The following is an 18840-nucleotide window of genomic DNA, read 5'->3' on the forward strand; positions in this document are numbered from 1 at the left end:
CCTATAATGAGTAAAGATAAATATTTACATTTTAATGTTTAGCTTTCCTTTCATTAGAATCTTCCTTGAAGACTAATTCAATTAACTAGCTCCCCTGTATGTATTTATTTCTTAAATATTATATTGTACAAGCACACTAGATGGCACTCATCCATTATATATAAATAAAGAACTGCATTTGTGTAATAATATTTTTATCAAGTACACAAGTTACTAGGCACAGTAACAACAAATGCTGAAAGTGGCTTACACAGGTATAAATATATTAATTTATATTTTTATAACTTGCATTGGGTAGCCAATCACAACATAAGCCTTCTCACTGGGTAAGATAAAAACTGCTGCAAGTTGCTGGTTGGCTGATATCCTATAGTTCAAAGTAAGGGCTTCAGGCTCTTGTACACAGCATGGAAAAGCCATCATCAGGAAGTGGAACTTATGGGCTGTAATAGTGTTGTATTTTTATCAGTCATTCAAATATAGTTTCATAAAAAGGGACACTGTCGTGGGGAAATTTTTTTTTTCAAAATGAATCAGTTAATAGTGCTGCTCCAACAGAATTCTGCACTGAAATCCATTTCTCAAAAGAGCAAACAGATTTTTTTTTTTTTAATATTCAATTTTGAAATCTGACATGGGGCTAGACATTGTCAATTTCCCAGCTGCCCCAAGTCATGTGACTTGTGCTCCTGATAAACTTTAATCACTCTTTACTGCTGTACTGCAAGTTGGAGTGATATCACCCCCTCCCTTTTTCCCCCCAGCAGCCAAACAAAAGAACAATGGGAAGGTAACCAGATAGCAGCTCCCTAAAGCTCCCCATAGACGCGACAATTCTTCTTGCCGAACAACCGATTTTAGGGAAGCCCGACCAATCCTTTCGAAATTATCGTGCGGTTATTGGTATTCGAACGATCATACATCTTATGATTTTTCGTCCGACATCTGTCGGGAAATTGATCGGCCAGGTCAAAAAATCTTTGTCGGCCCCAGTGCAATCTATCTTTGTTTGCAGGGCCAAGCAGGCAGCTCCCCTTTGTTTTCCTGGTAAATTGGTCTTTTTAGTTGATGGTAAATTTGTACAATTGTACGATTGTTCTGAGAAGATCGTGGTCTCACGATCAGGATCTGATCTTTTAAAAATCTCAACATCTATGGCCAGCTTAACACAAGATAGCAGCTGCCTGGTAGATCTAAGAACAGCACTCAATAGTAAAAACCCACTGAGACACATTCAAACATTGAGAAGGAAAAACAGCAGCCTGCCAGAAAGCATTTCTCTCCTAAAGTGCAGGCACAAGTCACATGACTTGGCAGCTGGGAAATTGACAAAATGTCTAGCCCCATGTCAGATTCAAAATTGAATATAAAAAAATCTGTTTGCTCTTTTGAGAAATGGATTTCATTGCAAAATTCTGCTGGAGTAGCACTATTAACTGATGCGTTTTGAAATAAAAATGTTTTCCGATGACAGGATCCCTTTAAAGGAGAACGAAAGGCAAATTACACTTGGTGGTGCCAAAAACTTTATTTACTTACCTGAGCGATCTTCTTCCTTCTCAAATTTCCCAGGGCAGACGCATGCACAGTAGAACAAAATAGCTGGCTTTTTCGTTAAAGTTCAGCTTTACGCTCTACTGTGACAGAGGAAGCAGGAAGAGGCTCGCTCCGTGGTGCTCACTGGAAGAACCCCGGGCCGGTGCCGTTTTCTGCTAATAGGGGATTATCCAGTGAGCACCACGGAGCAGTACCATGTGCAGTACTGGATATCTAGTTAACTATAATAGTTTAAAGGTGTGTACAAGGTTAATCTGTCCAATTTTGCAGATATTTGTCTGTCAAAACCAGGCAATGTACGGTTGAATGTAACACATAACTGATTTTAAGAAAAAGGTCATAATTGCATTGGTGTGTAGGTAAATAATTAGCAGCCAACATCTATTTTACCACATGCAGTGATTCTGGCAGATTTAGGTCAGACATATTTTGCCCCACCATGTGTGTAGAATCTGAACGTAGAATCAGACGTAACCAGCTTGAGAGAGGGAAAATTCTGATTGGGTACTATCTAAATCTATTTGAAATAATTGCCCCCTATTGGTGTGCCATAATTGTTCCAGATTAATGCTCAAGTCATATGACAACAATGTTCCAAGAAAACTACTTAAACTTATAAAACAGAACAGTATTTGAAGGGATATACTATTTCCTGCTCTATTCATGTGACCAGCATATTGCAAGTAATCAAGAGGATTTAGAAGCCTGTGATGAGAGGCATTAGCATCAACTTTTAGAATTACATTGACCTTCAAATTGGCTTTCTAATATAGCCTTTTCACACAGCAGGGCAGTCTTTGTTCAATGGAATACATAAAGAATGTAGGAGAAAAAAATGCATTCATATGGATTTATTTAAAATAAATGTTCAAGATATGAATAGGAATAAAATTGCTTTAGAGCTGGCTAAGTAGTTTCATGTTAAAGGAACAGTAACACAAAAAAATGAAAGTGTCTCAAAGGAATGGCAATACAATGTCTGGATGATTATGTAGTACATTTTTAATGACACAGAAGCATAGCAGTTAATGCTATTTAAGAAAATACTACTTTTTTGCCTTTTTCCTCTTCCTCCACCTAAACAGGTGTTGGTTACATAGATTAGTATCTATTTAGAGGTGGTAAGCTCAAATACAGATGAGTTACTAAATACCTAGGAATTAAATAAGTTTGACAGGTGCATACTATTTTATTTAATCTGTTAATGTATTAATTTTTTCCAGTAGCCTGTGTATGTAGTGTAGTCTAGTAGAACTGGGGGTTGTGTTTAATTGTGTGGTCTAAGTGTGTGAAAAATAGCTGGTTAGGTTACCTATTATGAGAGCTCCCACAGTACCATCTTTGAACAGTTACTCAGGGGTCCCTTCGAAGATCCAGGTCCAAAACATGTGCAATAGAGCAAAATGGACCGTTTTACAGTACTACGCATGTGCTAGTCCTAGGTTACCAGAACTTAAGAAAGTGGAGCACTGTAGATAACATGCCAACACTGCAGAACTCCTGGGAAATCTTCAAATATGACTGCACTGGAGTTGCCATAGAAGGTAACCGGTGCCAGTTCGTTTTCAGTGATTATATTTACTAGACACCTCCAAATAAATATGATTTTTCTTGTCTTTTTCCTCAGTTGTAGTTTGCAGTCGGGATTATCTGTTCAAAGGGGTGTTTCTGCTGCTAACCAGAAACTCCATAGAGTAGAATGGTGTTCTGTTGCTTAAACAATACAACAATTGCAATATTGCAACTTCCATTCCTTAGAAAATGCTTGAATTAGATATGATAGATAATTAAAAACAAATGCTATGATTGGTATAGTTCATAGGTGTATGCCATATGCATTGTCGAGCTGTAATGAGTATATTTTATCCACTTCTCCCAGGGAACTATGCTTTGTATGGAAAAGGTCAAGTGCAATTAGTTTTTAGCTACATCTATAGAGACCTTTCAAATATCAGTTGTTACATCTGTGGAGCTAAATGCATCTTTAGTTGCAATTTTAGCCCCAATACCAGATGCAAAGTCCACGTTTGGTATATGCCAGAACATGAACCCTGCCTAAATGCATACCTGTATATGCCAACTGTAACATTTGGTAAGGAGGAATGATGGTCTGAACCATAGTTTGCATCAGGGTCATTTTTTCCACTGAAAGCAAATGCACAATAATGCCATAGGTTTATACAAAATGGGTTTCCAAAAAAACAGTTGCCCAACCTCACTAATACTCTTATAACTGTGTAGTATAATTTACATTTATATTTTGTTTCTTTCCAGAAAAAGAAGTATACACCTTTGGCCTTGGCCAGTTTGGGCAGCTTGGGCACGGCACATTTATTTTTGAAACCCAGTTACCAAAAGCAGTAGATGTACTAACAAAGAAGACAATTCTATATGTTACTTGTGGAGAAAACCACACAGCAGTAATTACAGGTAAGAATTGCGTGGAACTTGCTCCATTCACAATAGTTTAAACATCAGCAACTTATACAGTAGTAGTATACTTATAGTTCCACACTTATCATGTATGTAAATTAATTATGTATGAAAAAGTAAAATGTATAAGATTATGATGGGGTGCCCAACCAGCATACCATTGCATGTGACTGAACTAGAACTATCACAGTTTTCCACCAGAATGACATTACTGTTACAGCCTTAATTATGTATAAAGAGATACAAACCTGGGATTTTTCCTTCCCCTATTTGGTATATGTAAACATACCTACTAAAGGATATGTAACATCAATTCCAAGTAGGATTGCTTTGCTGTTAACATCAGATACAAGGCAGTGTCTTCTGATTACAGAGCAATTTAAAAATCAAGAATTTTAAATAGGACACATGGGAAATGGAAAGCCTGTTTTTTTGGCATGTTCTGGATAACAGCCTACCTGTACAGCGTACATTTTCCATTGCCATAAGGCTGGAAATGTCCAACCTGAAATCCAGCAGGTGTTTCTGAACTGTAGCTCCAGTTAGGCAGTGTGTTTATTATATTATACAGTGCAACTACTACCAGGCGGCTATAGGCTGGACATCCCTCATAAGAAGTTCCCTTGGAATCTTGAGCTGTATAAAAGAAGCTGCAGACTAACAGGCCTTACCTTAAACCGAGACTAATTGTTACCAGATGTGTACTTTGTTCAAAACTCATGAATTCTAGAAAGGCTGTTCAGTCACCTTGGTTTTCCATCCCTGTATGTGGTCACTGAACATCTCTGTAATTTCTTTAGTAGATGCAGAATTTCAGATTCAATGTGGTGTACCAATATATTAAGCATCCCCCAGTGAATCCAATTGGTTTTTATCTCCAGGCTAGTGCTTATTTTTGTGAATAAAATGCAGTAGCCCAAGGCAAAACCAATGCAGTGCCACACCGCAGGACCAGAACTAGCGGTAGGCAGATGAGGCACTTACCTAGGGCACAAAGGGGGGGGGGCACTAGGACATATTTCTATAGACTCTGCTACCATTGCACACAGTTGGAGTCAGTTTGAAAGTAGGAACTTCGCAAGATGCTGCCGGGGGCTTGGAAAGAGACAAATGTCTGTCGGGGGTGGGGGGGGGGTGGGGGGATGGGGCGATGTCATTGCAGGCAGTAGGGGAGGCACCTCAGGCACAGATACTACTTGTCCTGGCTTCCACAATGTAATTTTACTTACCTTACCCAGTCATTCCTAGTACTAACTGCAGCTCACATTTGCACAGTAGAAATTGGGCACAAGCCAATTTCTGGGAATATAGTAACTTAGTAGTGCTCCGTCTTTTTCTCTGGGCTAATGCCATCCCTAGTAATTGGCAAGAAAATTGCAATAGCACCACTTTTGCTAATAGAGAGAAAATTCCTTATCATTCCACTTTCTTATCTGGTTTCAGTATTTTTAGGCTCATCAACCGCTTAAGGAGCATCCACCTCCTCTCAGTAACATAAGGAAAACGGGAACTGGAGAGCCTTCAATGTAGTTAATATTCTTTATTCAGAACTACATGTTTCGGACAACATGGTCCTTTTTTGGGTGCATATTACGATGCTAATATGCGCCCGAGGAAAGACACTGTTGTCGGAAACATGTAGTGCTGAATAAAGAATATTAACAACATTGAATGCTCTCCAGTTCCACTTTTGCTAATCACTTTCTTTTATTATCAGTGGGAGGAAAACAGTTTATAGAACATAACAGTGACTATCATATTAATATATGTTTGTCTGCAGTTAGCAACATTTTCAGTTTATTCAATTTAAAGGGATACTGTCATGGGAAAATGTTTTTTTTCAAATGCATTAGTTAATAGTGCTGCTCCAGCAGAATTCTGCACTGAAATCCATTTTTCAAAAGAGCAAACAGATTTTGTTGTATTCAATTTTGAAATCTGACATGGGGCTACAAATATTGTCAATTTCCCAGCTGCCTCCAGTCATGTGACTTGTGCTCTAATAAACTTCAATGACTCTTTACTGCTGTACTGCAGGTTTGAGTATTGCTCAGTAATTTAGAAATTACGTATGTATTTTTGTGTCTGCCCCTAAACATTTATTTGAGTCTTTACATTGTTGTTTTTGTTTTTTAGACAAGGGACTTCTCTATACATTTGGAGATGGGAGGCATGGCAAGCTTGGATTAGGGGAGGAGAATTTCACCAATCAGTTTGTACCTATCCTGTGTTCGAATTTTCTAAAGTTTACAGTGCAGTCGGTAATTACTTCTACTATGACTACTCTTATCGTCATACACCCAAAATAATGTGGTAAAGTTAGGGTGAGAATGGTCATATTGTTGTCTTTTGTTGTTTATCGTTTAACGTTTTTATAGTATGGAATCCGTTATCTGGAAACCCATTATCCAGAAAGCTCCAACTTATGCAAAGGCCATCTCCCATAGACTCCATTTTATACAAATAATCGAAATTTTAAAAAATGATTTACTTTTTCTTTATAATAAAACAGTACCTTTTACACGATCCAAACTAACATAATTAATCCTTATTGGAAGCAGAACCAGCCTATTTGGTTTGTTTAATGTTTACATGATTTTCAAGTAGACTTATAATATGAAGATCCAAATTACGGAAAGATATGTTATCCAGAAAGCCCCTGATTTAGAGAATTCTGGATAACTGGTCTCATACTTGTAAAATATTATTATACTTAAATATACTTTAAATAATCATGGTCAAAAATGTTCACATTTAGGTGGGCAGCTTGGTTGATTTCACATGACCTCACTTCACTCTTATATCCATTTAGCAGAAAAGTCATGGTTTCTAAACACTGACAATTTCTTGGTACCACATTAGTTTTTAGTACAATGTTTACAATGGGCAGTGACCGGAGAGAATGCCAGTCTTCATTGCCACTATTTTTTTTACTTTTTTTCTAAAGTTCACTTTAAATATATTGACTGCTACAGATGGCATATGGGTTTCTTCTAAGGATTTAAATATTTGCAGTTAATAACAAAGCAGTTTTAAACTTTTCAATGTGTTAGAAATGTGTTTTTTTTAGTTTATATACACAGCAGTTCCTCCATTAGAAGCCCAGATAAAGATGAAACCTATTAAATGTGAAAGTAAATTCCAGTATTGTATAATAAACACACATTTCTTAGAAAACATAAACCATTATACATATGCTTTGCCCAATAACTCAAGTTTTCCTCTGGGTGCCATGAATATTTAATTCATCCAAACACTTTCCATTGCATGATTACTGTGGCTTAGGCGCCAAGGTTGCCTGGCACAAAACTGAGCAAATCCTTCCTAGCAGTGCTTTCTTTGTGTTAACTCAAAACATTAGATTCCTTAGAGCAGGGATCCCCAACCTTTTGAACCCGTGAGCAACATTCAGAAGTAAAAGGAGTTGAGGAGCAACACTAGCATGAAAAATGTTCTTGGGGTGTCAAATAAGTGCTGTGAATTCACATATAAGCACCTGCTTTGAGGCCACTGGGAGCAACATCCAAGGGGTTGGAGAGCATTGTGTTGCTCACGAGCTACTGGTTGGGGATCACTGCCTTAGAGTGACACTAGACTTTTCACTGCTTCATTTTTGCTTACGACAGAAAATAACATAACAGACCTAAATTTAAGGTATCTTTCTGTTCAAGCTATAGGCAAGCTTAAAAAGCTGTCCCTGATGCAACTATTCCTGTGGACATTCATTGCTGACTAATTTTAACTGTACAGCTCTCTTAACTTTTTGGCTTGTCCCCTTGACTTTTTGTAAGGAAATTACAAGAAGGGCTTTGGAGGTGAAAAGCAACAAAGGTTGGGATCAGACAGCCTGAAAACTATTTTCTATAGCTATAAATACTAAACTACATGCCATTAAGCCGATGCTACAAATAATAAGTATATTGGGGTGAAGAACAGTTATTCTTACCTACAAACACATGCCCATTTTATAGTGGACATTTACAAAAAAAATTTCTCAGGTCCATTTTCATCATTATCCTTTTTAAAAACAATGTAACCATACTGTCAGAGTGCTGGTTCATGCTGGAATCAGCTAACTAGTGCAGGAGAAATCTGTCATTGAGTCTCAACATGAGTGTGTCGTTTGCAGCTGTTTGCTTGGGAACCTCACAAACCAATCCTTTACCATTGAAATAACTGTATGGATTTATGAAACATACATTGCTGCTTAGTGTAGTTTCTGTAATGATGACAGATCATTTTTAAACTGTAGCAAAAGAACTGGGGTTCAGTTAGCGCCGCCGCAGTAATTCAAACAGCAAATATTGAAGGCACACAAAATGTTTTGGGCTTAGCCCTGCGACTGCACTGACTGAATCTTTTTGCTCTTTTGCTACAATACTGTTTACGAGGGATGTGGCACAGGTACCACTGGATTGGCAGCCTTGCTCTTCTTTAAAGGTAGCCAAGACGTATATTATACTTGATTTATATTCTATACTTACTTTTTTTAAGCAAATGGAATCACATATGTGCAGGCCCCAGCTTATCTGTTATTTTTCCTGTCTCTTTGATCTTTACAGAGAAAAAGTGAAGGGCAGCAGGGCTCGTGTATAAACTCTATTTAAAGGGATACTGTCATGGGAAAAATATTTTTTTTCAAAATGAATCAGTTAATAGTGCTGCTCCAGCAGAATTCTGCACTGACATCCATTTCTCAAAAGAGCAAACAGATTTTTTTATATTCAATTTTGAAATCTGACATGGGGGCTAGACATATTGTCAATTTCCCAGCTGCCCCAAGTCATGTGACTTGTGCTCTGATAAACTTCAATCACTCTTTACTGCTGTACTGCAAGTTGGAGTGATCTCACCCCCCTCCCTTCCCCCCCCACCAGCAGCCAAACAAAAGAACAATGGGAAGGTAACCAGAAAACAGCTCCCTAACACAAGATAACAGCTGCCTGGTTGATCTAAGAACAGCACTCAATAGTAAAAACCCATGTCCCACTGAGACACATTCAAGAAAAACAGCAGCCTGCCAGAAAGCATTTCTCTCCTAACGTGCAGGCACAAGTCACATGACCAGGGGCAGCTGGGAAATTGACAAAATGTCTAGCCCCATGTCGGATTTCAAAATTGAATATAAAAAAAACTGTTTGCTCTTTTGAGAAATAGATTTCAGTGCAGAAGTCTGCTGGAGTAGCACTATTAACAGATGTGTTTTGAAAAAAACATGTTTTCTGATGACAGGATCCCTTTAACCTTGTACTTCTTACAGATACAATTAGCTGCACACGGTTACACATAAGCCAGTGCACACTTATGCTTATATTTCTGCTGTCAACCCTTTATTGTACTATGAAGTGAAATAATGATCTGTTGAGCCCAATAGTGATTCTGCTCCTTTTTAGCTCCCACTAAGGTTAATGTTTTCATAATTTCTAGATTTAAAAGTAATTTATTCACCTTCTACTGCCATTGAGTCAGAGAAAGCGCCCAGCTGTTCTGCAGAGTGGTTTAAAAATTATTTCCTGTGTGCATTGTATCATATAATAATATTTTGGACTAGGTGTACAAAGAAGAAATCTCTTTTGTCTCTTTATGAAACGTGTGGTGTATGTACCATTGTAGCACAGCAATAGGTTGTGTTTGTTGGTTTTTTTATGTATGTACGTATATGTATATGCTCAGAAGCACAGAGAAAGAGAATAATGTGGTCTTATGTAAAGTTTAGCACTGGTGTGTAAAGCCTAAAAATTGTAAGGCTTAGGGGAGGTGCTACATTGACAGTTAAGTCTGTAGCAAAGGGAAAAGTCTATAAGGCACAGGTTAAATAGTGGATAACAGATAACACCATTATATGCAACAAAGCTTATCTGCTATCTACTGTGTAACTTGAGCCTTTTCTCCTTTGAATGGCTGCCCCCATTGCTACACAGTAGCTTATTTATATAAACAATAGTAGTGTTTTTGAAGCAAACACAGCAGTTTTACCAGTGCACAACAAAACTGCATTATATTTTTAATACTTTAAAACATTCATTTTTTTATGTAACTGTTCCTTTATTAAGTTTGGGCGGGGTCTTGTATACTTGGGCTAAAAGTAAACAATTGAACATTTAGTTGCCTTTTAATATTTTGGGGTATATCTGCAATTTTAGGTGGCCTGTGGTGGATGCCATATGCTAGTCTTTGCAACTCCAAGGCCTAAGGAATCAGAGATGATGATCAATGACGAATTAAAGGAAAATCATTTTGTAGTTCCTTCTCTGAATGGTGATCCTGAAATGTCTACATCATTGCAAAGATCTCATTCTGCACGCCTTCGAAGAAGAGAGAAGGTAAGAAAACGGATTTTCAAGGTTTGTCTTTTTTTGGATGCTGACAGAATAAACAGTAGACTATTGAAAGTGAGTGCCCAACTAAATATGTTCTTGTTTTATTAGTATTTAAGCTTGGCCTGTTGTTCTTTTTCCCTGCTTCCTTTCATAACTTATTTACATGGATGAAAAGTCTGTTTGTGACATAAAGAGGCTTTAAAGACCTCCATGCACTGCTAGAGTTCAAGGATGTCTACAGTCAGAAGATTCTTACAAAGGGTATGCTCCATCAGGCATGCCAACAGACAACTAGTATGCCTGTTTTTTAGAAGTATTTTGATTCTGTAAAGCCTGAATTGCAGTCATTCCCTTAGAGTGCCTGCCAAAAGGATTATTCTGGTATACTTCATCTTCTGTAATAGAATTATACATACATATGGGATTGCTCCTTCTGCAAACACATGCTTATAGTCTGGGATACTATAAAATAATGTATTAAAGGAAAACTATACCCCCCAAACAATGTAGGTCTCTATAAAAAGATATTGCTTAAAACAGCTCATGTGTAAAACCCTGCTTCATGTAAATAAACCATTTTCATAATAATATACTTTTCTAGTAGTATGTGCCATTGGGTAATCATAAATAGAAAATTGCCATTTTAAAAAATAAGGGCCGCCCCCTGGGATCGTAGGATTCACTGTACTCACAAACAAACCAACAAACCATACATGTTAGGTCACATGAGCCAATTAACAGACAGAGTTGTGTCTTTTGCTTCCTCACTTCTTCCTGTTACAGTTAGAGTTGAAGTATTTCTGGTCAGGTGATCTCTGAGGCAGCACAGATAGAGTCACGAAATGGTGGCTCAAGGCAAGAGATGTAAAAGGGCAATATTTATGTAAATATATATTCCAGTTTGGTGAGATTCTTTAATATGCCACTTAATATGATATGAACTATCTGTTGCTTAAGTGTTCATTTTGGGGGTATAGTTTTCCTTTAAGCACAAAGGCATATTCAGCAGTTATTTGCTCCTTAATTGTTGTTATTATTATTATTATTAACATGTATTTATATAGCGCCAACATATTGTGTAGCACTGTAAAGTAAATGTGATTATACAACTACATCACATGAATTACATATATAGAATATATGGAGTAACAAACATCACAATCAATACAGGTACAAAAAGGTGAGGAAGGCCCTATGCATAGGCATACAGTCTAAAGGGAAGGGAGTAATACACAAGGTGTGGGAGTGGGCAAGATCGAATTAAGTGGGTGAGAAATGTGGTATTGTATGTGGTGTTGCGTTTGGTAGTTAAGCAGAGTGAGGGTAGGCTTCTCGAAAGAAGTGCGTTTTCAGAGATTTTTTGAAAGCAGAAAGGTTGGGAGAAAGTCGGACAGACCGTGGGAGAGGGGTGCAGCCCTTGCAAAGTCTTGAATGCGAGCATGTGAGGAGGTAATGAGAGAAGAGTTGAGTAGCAGGTCAGTAGAGGAGCGTAGCAAGCGAGTGGGTGAGTATATAGAGATGAGTTCAGAGATGTAGGGTGGGGCAGAGTTATGAAGTGCTTTGAAAGTCAGTGTCATTAATTTGAATTTGATTCTGAAAGGTAACGGAAGCCAGTGCAGGTATTGACAGAATGGCGAGGCAGAGGAGGAGCGGTTGCTGAGGTGTATGAGCCTCGCAGCAGTGTTCATTATGGACTGGAGATAATTGTTGTCATTCGATAAATGCCAAAGGAAAAAAAGAATGTATAGTGGCCCGTTTTCAGCAGGGGCGTAACTACCGTGGTGCAGGGGGTGCAATCTCACCCAGCCCTGCACCCCGTTGGAGGGTGGGCCGACTGCAAGGCCTGCACCCAGGCCCGACCCACCTTAGTTACGTTACTGGTTTTCAGAGCCATTAGTTCTCCTAAAAAAATATTTTTCACTGAACTTGATATAATTATGCTTTCAACTACACTAACTGCAGTTTCTTTAATCCTGTCTATCAAAGAAATTCCGTGCAGATTATTTTGTTGCTTTTCCTCTTAGGAGACATCACCTGAACAATTTCGTGGCCTGAATAGAACGTTACCACCTTTGAGAAATCATTACCTTAACTCCTCTTTACCTGCTACAAACAAAACCGTTCCTCCACAGTTACTTCAAGTGAGTGAATCCAATTCCAAGTCATCCAAAGGAACCCACTTACATGATCTAACACCGGACTCTATTACTGGTAAGATTCTTGTTTTTAGTGCTTTACATTAATTAATATTCTATATAATAATATAACACTTGTTGCAGAGAAATGTATTTGATTGCTTTACCCTCTTCATCCATTATTGTTATCTCCTCCATTCTATCAGTACTGGCTGAACCTATATCTTCTTATATACCAGGGTCTCGTTATCATGTTGCAGTTTTCTTTATGCCTACAGATCCTCGTATTTCATTCTCTTGTATACTTTTATGTATATCAAAACCAACCAAAATACATAATACAGTAGAACTCAGATTCTACTTTTCCAATCAAAAGTAAATTCAGAAAAAACATTAAATACAGGGGAAAAAAACATAGAGCTTGCCTGGATGGGACTGCAACAAAACAGTTTCAGTTCCAGGAAAATGTAAAATTTGGGTTATATTCTACATACGTTTTTATGGTGTACATCATAAGAGAGATAAATGGCTGCCTAAAGCAGAGAACACAAATTGAACACTAATCAGCATTCCCATAAACATGACTTCTAAACATAGTAGAATACTTTTAGTGTAATGTATTTAGTTCCCCATTCCTGAGTCATACCATAGACCCTATACTTATTAGTTTTATTAGAGGGAGTACAGCTTTTACCAACTGTTTCCACAAGTCAAATAGATTAGCTGGTGCATTGCTGCCTCATCAGAATTTGTTTGGCATAGAACATGAGGCACCTTAATATTGTCCTAGTTTGGTGAGAATTAGGTAGCTACTGTTTAAAGGAGGAAGACATTTGGTTTCACTCTCCTTGGCTTGTTTAACACCAAAACCACACCATGTGGAAAAAGTTGGTCTTGGGAGCATTATACCACAATAGTGATCATCCTGTGACTTACCAAATTACGCCAATAATGCATTTACAGTGAAATTCAGTAAATCAGCCCCATAACACACACATGCATTTATAATGAGCACAAAAATGCTAAACTATGCAGGACATTGCATTTTAAATGCCATTAATGTTCTATGAATATTGACTGCAATGCAGATGCAATGGTAGCTACCAGATCACTAAAATATGCCTTGTTTTCAAATGACACCAGAAATTCTTACAAGAATGTGTCCCTGTGTCATTCCGTGGAGCATGGTATCTCATCAATTGTGGTGCCTGCGTCATTAAGTTCATGTATTTACGCCAACATAATGATGGAAGGCACTGTGGGTAAAGAAAAGTTACTGATAATTGCAATGAAGTATGAGAAAGGTAAAAGAAAATGCCTGGCTGAAATCGGCTCATGTTTATTCATTAGAATAATTTAACCACTGAGGGGATTTTTAAAGAACGCAGTGTAAAAGTGCCTTTTTAGCTAAGGCAGTGCTGTCCAAATTCTGTGATACAGAGGGCTGAAATTTTTTGGGCCTACATGGGGGAGGGCGAATAATGGAAGCCAGTTGGTGCTATCTGCAGGGATATCTCTCGTGAAAAAAGTTAAGCCATTATTAAGACATACCCTTAAATCATTAAGCCTCCAACTCCTCTCCAGGATAACACAGCACCCTGCCCAGCACATTAAACACCTTAGGTTCCCTAGCAATAATTTTCAAATGCTAACAAACCCCTACCAGGCTTATGTTCCACAGACAGAGCAGGGCACACCCAGGCAGAGTATTGCACACAGAGAGCATAGGGCAGGCAGAGTATGCCACACACACAGGGAGCATTGGGAAGGCAGAGTGTGGCACAGACGGGCAGAGTGTGGCACAGACGGGCAGAGTGTGGCACAGACGGGCAGAGTGTGGCACAGACGGGCAGAGTGTGGCACAGACGGGCAGAGTGTGGCACAGACGGGCAGAGTGTGGCACAGACGGGCAGAGTGTGGCACAGACGGGCAGAGTGTGGCACAGACGGGCAGAGTGTGGCACAGACGGGCAGAGTGTGGCACAGACGGGCAGAGTGTGGCACAGACGGGCAGAGTGTGGCACCCCCAAGGAGAATGGGGCGGGCAGAGTATGGCACCTCTGGCCTAAGGAGTGTAATGTAGTTTCAGTGGAGGAATTTGTACTGTAATGTATTTGTACTGTCGTCAAATGAGAAAGCTGAAACTGTTATCCGTGACTCTGAAGTTCAAACTAAGAATGAAAGTGGTAAGCTCACTAAAAGGTCTTACTGTTCACATCTAGTAGGTTTTTATAAATTCTAGACTAGAGTATACCTTATTTTTAACACATGAGCAATGCCAAATCTTCTGTGGTGTTCTCTGACATTCTTGAAACATTGTAAAAGGTACAACCACTTCTCATTTATTGGTTTTATTGTACTGGGTTTATATTAGAGACACTATGATTGAATAAGTGCTATTGGGTGCTAGTTGAAGAAATCAATAAATAGTAATGCACAGTAACAGCATTCCCAAGGATTTTGTGGAAAAAAAATATTAAGCAAAATGAGGTTTATTTGATCCTAAAATAAAAAATCAAATAAACCTAATTTTGCTTAATATTTTTTGTCACAAAATCCTTGGAGTGCTGTGTTACTGTGCATTACTCTATCTATCTATCTATCTATCTATCTATCTATCTATCTATCTATCTATAATTACAGTCCACAGTGGTGCACTCTTGATCCTAATAGGTAATTGCCTTGGTGCTGGTTATAGCTTAGAACAGGGATCCCCAACCTTTAGAGCCTGTGAGCAATATTCAGAAGTAAAAGGAGTTGGGGAGCAACACTAGCATGAAAAATGTTCTTGGAGTGCCAAATACGGGCTGTGATTGGCCATTTAATAGACTGTTTGTGGATTGTCATCCTACATTGAAGCTCTGTTTGAAAGTGCACCTGGTTTTTATGCAACCAAAACTTGCCTCTAAGCCTGGAATAAAAAAATAAGCACCTGCTTTGAGGCCACTAAGAGCAACATCCAAGGGGTTGGAGAGCAACATGTTGCTCATGAGCTACTGGTTGGGGATCACTGGCTTAGAATAACAAACCACAGAAAAAGAAAACCGCGCTCCAAGGTCTTGTCAGTGGTGAAAAAATGAAAATGACTTGGGCATTGCGCCGAAACGTTGAAATAACATTTTTTTTTCACCACTGACAAGACCTTGGAGTGCGGTTTTCTTTTTCTGTGGTTTATATATATATATATATATATATATATTTTTTTTTTATACTCCCCCGTTTACTACCTTTTGATGGCATGCTCATTAACCCTGTCAACTCAGCTCCCTGTCAACTCAGCTCCTCTCTCGTTCTTGGATCATAATAACACCACTGTCAAAACTTGTCACTTTTTCTTACGCAATATTGCCAAAATCCGTCCATTTCTTTCACCTGCTATGGCCAAGACGCTCATGCATGCTCTCATCCTATCCTGACTAGATTACTGTAACCTTCTACTAACTGGCCTCCCTAACTCCCATCTTTCCCCTCTGCAGTCTGTATTAAATACCTGTATTAAATACTCCTTCCAGAATTTTCCTCTCATCCAAAAGGGTACAAGCCCCTCCCCTACTGAAGTCCTTATCATGGCTTCCCATAACAGGGACCTCCATCATTTTGTCTCCATGACAGTAAGCACTTAATGTGTATTGTAACTATACTTTATATTTATGGATATTGTATTTTTATACTTATTTGTATTATGTGTATTGTATTTATTTACTTATTATTTAATGAACCCCTGTTTCTTCTACTAATTTATTGTTCTGCTGTACAATGCTTAGCCCTCAAGGAGCACTATACAAATAAAAATATACATAATACATGTAAAATGTAATTTCTGGAGGAACAATTTATTTGTTGTGATATGAACATTATTTTGAGCTGGAAATGCAACTTACTAGGTTTAAGGTATTCCAGACTTATGATGTTTCACTGCAAACAATATATTGAAGAATGAACACATTTAGTACTTTTTCCTTAAATACCTCAGGGCAGTGCTGCCCAAAATGGAATCTCAGAGGTGTGTAACATGTGTTGGTACCACTTTAGATTTAAAACTCCACTAGAGGAGAGAAGGCTAGCCAAAGAGAAAAGTACAGAAGGGAAGGAGTAGAAAAAGATAGAAGAAAGAAGCTGAAGACAAACAGGCAAAAATAGAAAGACAGGAGCATAACTGCTTTGGAAGCACAAGAAAAAAGCAGAAGAGGAGAACTAAGTTTGTGTTTCAGTACTTTGAAAAATTCTATAAAATAAATGAACTGAAATATTACATTTATTGAATCAGTAGCATCCCTTTCTTTTCATGCAGGTAAAATAGGAGATGCCTATTAAGGGTTACAGTTGCAATTTATTACTATACCCAAATTTGCCACTAAATTTTACTTTTTAAGGTATAATTTTCTCCTTTCTTATTACACTTAATCAAATATGTTTTGTTTAAAGATGCGGCAGACAACAAGGAAAACATTGTTCAAAGCTTTTCTGCGAATGATACTGATAGCGACAGTCAACCTGATGGATTTGGTGATACTCCTGATGTCTTAAACATGGTACGTTTGTGGGAGCTTTTTACAAATCATTGTTATTAAACAGGGTGTTGTATTTACCATCTAACTTTGCACAGTTACAACAGATGCAGTCATCTTCTGTGCAGCTTTGTACGTGCTTTGCTCAGCAGATAAGACTATATGATGAATATATTATTGCACAGTACAGAGCTTTCCTCTGCTTTGCATGTAAAGAGATTCCTCTGCATATTTAATGGATATTTTTGAAACCATGCTACAGCTGTGCACTAAGTGGCTTTTAATATAGTAACATAGTAAGTTAGGTTGAAAAAAGAAACACATCCATCAAGTTCAACCTTTTAACTCCATTTTAACCTGCCTAACTGCTAGTTGATCCAGAGGAAGGCAAACAATCCCATTTGAAGCCTCTCCAATTTGCCTCAGATGCAGAAAAATTCCTTCATGACTCCAAAATAGCAATTGGACTTGTTCCTACATACAATATATAAAATGTAGAGTACTTCCAACTGAATAATTTTTATAATTTATAAAAGATGCTTTGTGCTATGGTTGATTCATTTGCAAAACAGTGTTAGTCTTAGTTGGTATTTTCAGATCTGCTGCGGGAGGCAAATCTTTTATATAAACTGTGATAGAAGAGTACCTTAGGATTTTATGTGGCTTGAATTTGATGGAGACTATCGTTTGAACAAAAAGCACCTGCAAATATATAGAAGGGTGTATAAAACGCATCAAATTATCAGAAATGTTTAGATTGCAAGACATTATGTTCATAATTATTTATCAGCTAGGACTTGTAAAAATGTTCTGCAGATTAACAAATGGATCTTTGCCATCTTGTGCTGTCCGATATCCGCTAATCTGATCTGTGTGATGTGGTCCTCGTCCTGGCAGCAAAATAGCAATTGGACTTGTTCCTACATACAATATATAAAATGTAGAGTACTTCCAACTGAATAATTTTTATAATTTATAAAAGATGCTTTGTGCTATGGTTGATTCATTTGCAAAACAGTGTTAGTCTTAGTTGGTATTTTCAGATCTGCTGCGGGAGGCAAATCTTTTATATAAACTGTGATAGAAGAGTACCTTAGGATTTTATGTGGCTTGAATTTGATGGAGACTATCGTTTGAACAAAAAGCACCTGCAAATATATAGAAGGGTGTATAAAACGCATCAAATTATCAGAAATGTTTAGATTGCAAGACATTATGTTCATAATTATTTATCAGCTAGGACTTGTAAAAATGTTCTGCAGATTAACAAATGGATCTTTGCCATCTTGTGCTGTCCGATATCCGCTAATCTGATCTGTGTGATGTGGTCCTCGTCCTGGCAGCATTATTAAACCTGCCGGTAGATATATTTGCAATTTTAATCATATACAGTACACAGGCAGATAGCTAGCAATTCTGTCTGAAAAAAAAAATTGACTAAAATCTGCCCATTAATGGCAAACTTTAATTAGGTTGTCTAAAAGTTGCAAGTTATCAGTGGTGCACTTAGAAGTAACTGGGCCCCACAGCAGATGGTCCATCAGCTGTTTGGAAGATAATACAGTATGTTTCCTAGTACTCATGAGTCCAAAAGCAATGTCAGGCACTGCTGTCCTCATTCCTCTGTTAAATTTATTCACAGCTGGGTGGTCACAGGTGGACATCCATAGGTTGCATAGTATAATAATATTATAGTATAATACACAAGAGGCATGAATGTGGTGCTTAGTTATGATATTTTGTTTTTCATCCATGTAAATGAATGTTATACTAAAAATAAGCATTTATAGTGCATGTCTGGTATTTTTCTGTTTCAGACACATGCAATGAGCATTAATCCTGCTAACAAAACCATAAGCTTCTCACCAGTACAGAAAAGAAAAGTAAG

General features: G+C 37.9%; 1 protein-coding gene across 1 annotated transcript in view; it reads left to right on the forward strand.

Moving 5' to 3' along the window:
* rpgr.S (retinitis pigmentosa GTPase regulator S homeolog) overlaps nt 1–18840 on the forward strand; it is a 51131-nt gene that overhangs the window by 21201 nt on the left and 11090 nt on the right. The window contains 6 exon segments of the mRNA NM_001095673.1: nt 3832–3987; nt 6127–6251; nt 10134–10313; nt 12335–12521; nt 16870–16976; nt 18770–18835. Coding sequence (NP_001089142.1) covers nt 3832–3987; nt 6127–6251; nt 10134–10313; nt 12335–12521; nt 16870–16976; nt 18770–18835 — 821 coding nt within the window.

The sequence above is a fragment of the Xenopus laevis genome, chromosome 2S, assembly GCF_017654675.1.
Source record: "Xenopus laevis strain J_2021 chromosome 2S, Xenopus_laevis_v10.1, whole genome shotgun sequence".
Lineage (NCBI taxonomy): Eukaryota > Metazoa > Chordata > Amphibia > Anura > Pipidae > Xenopus > Xenopus laevis.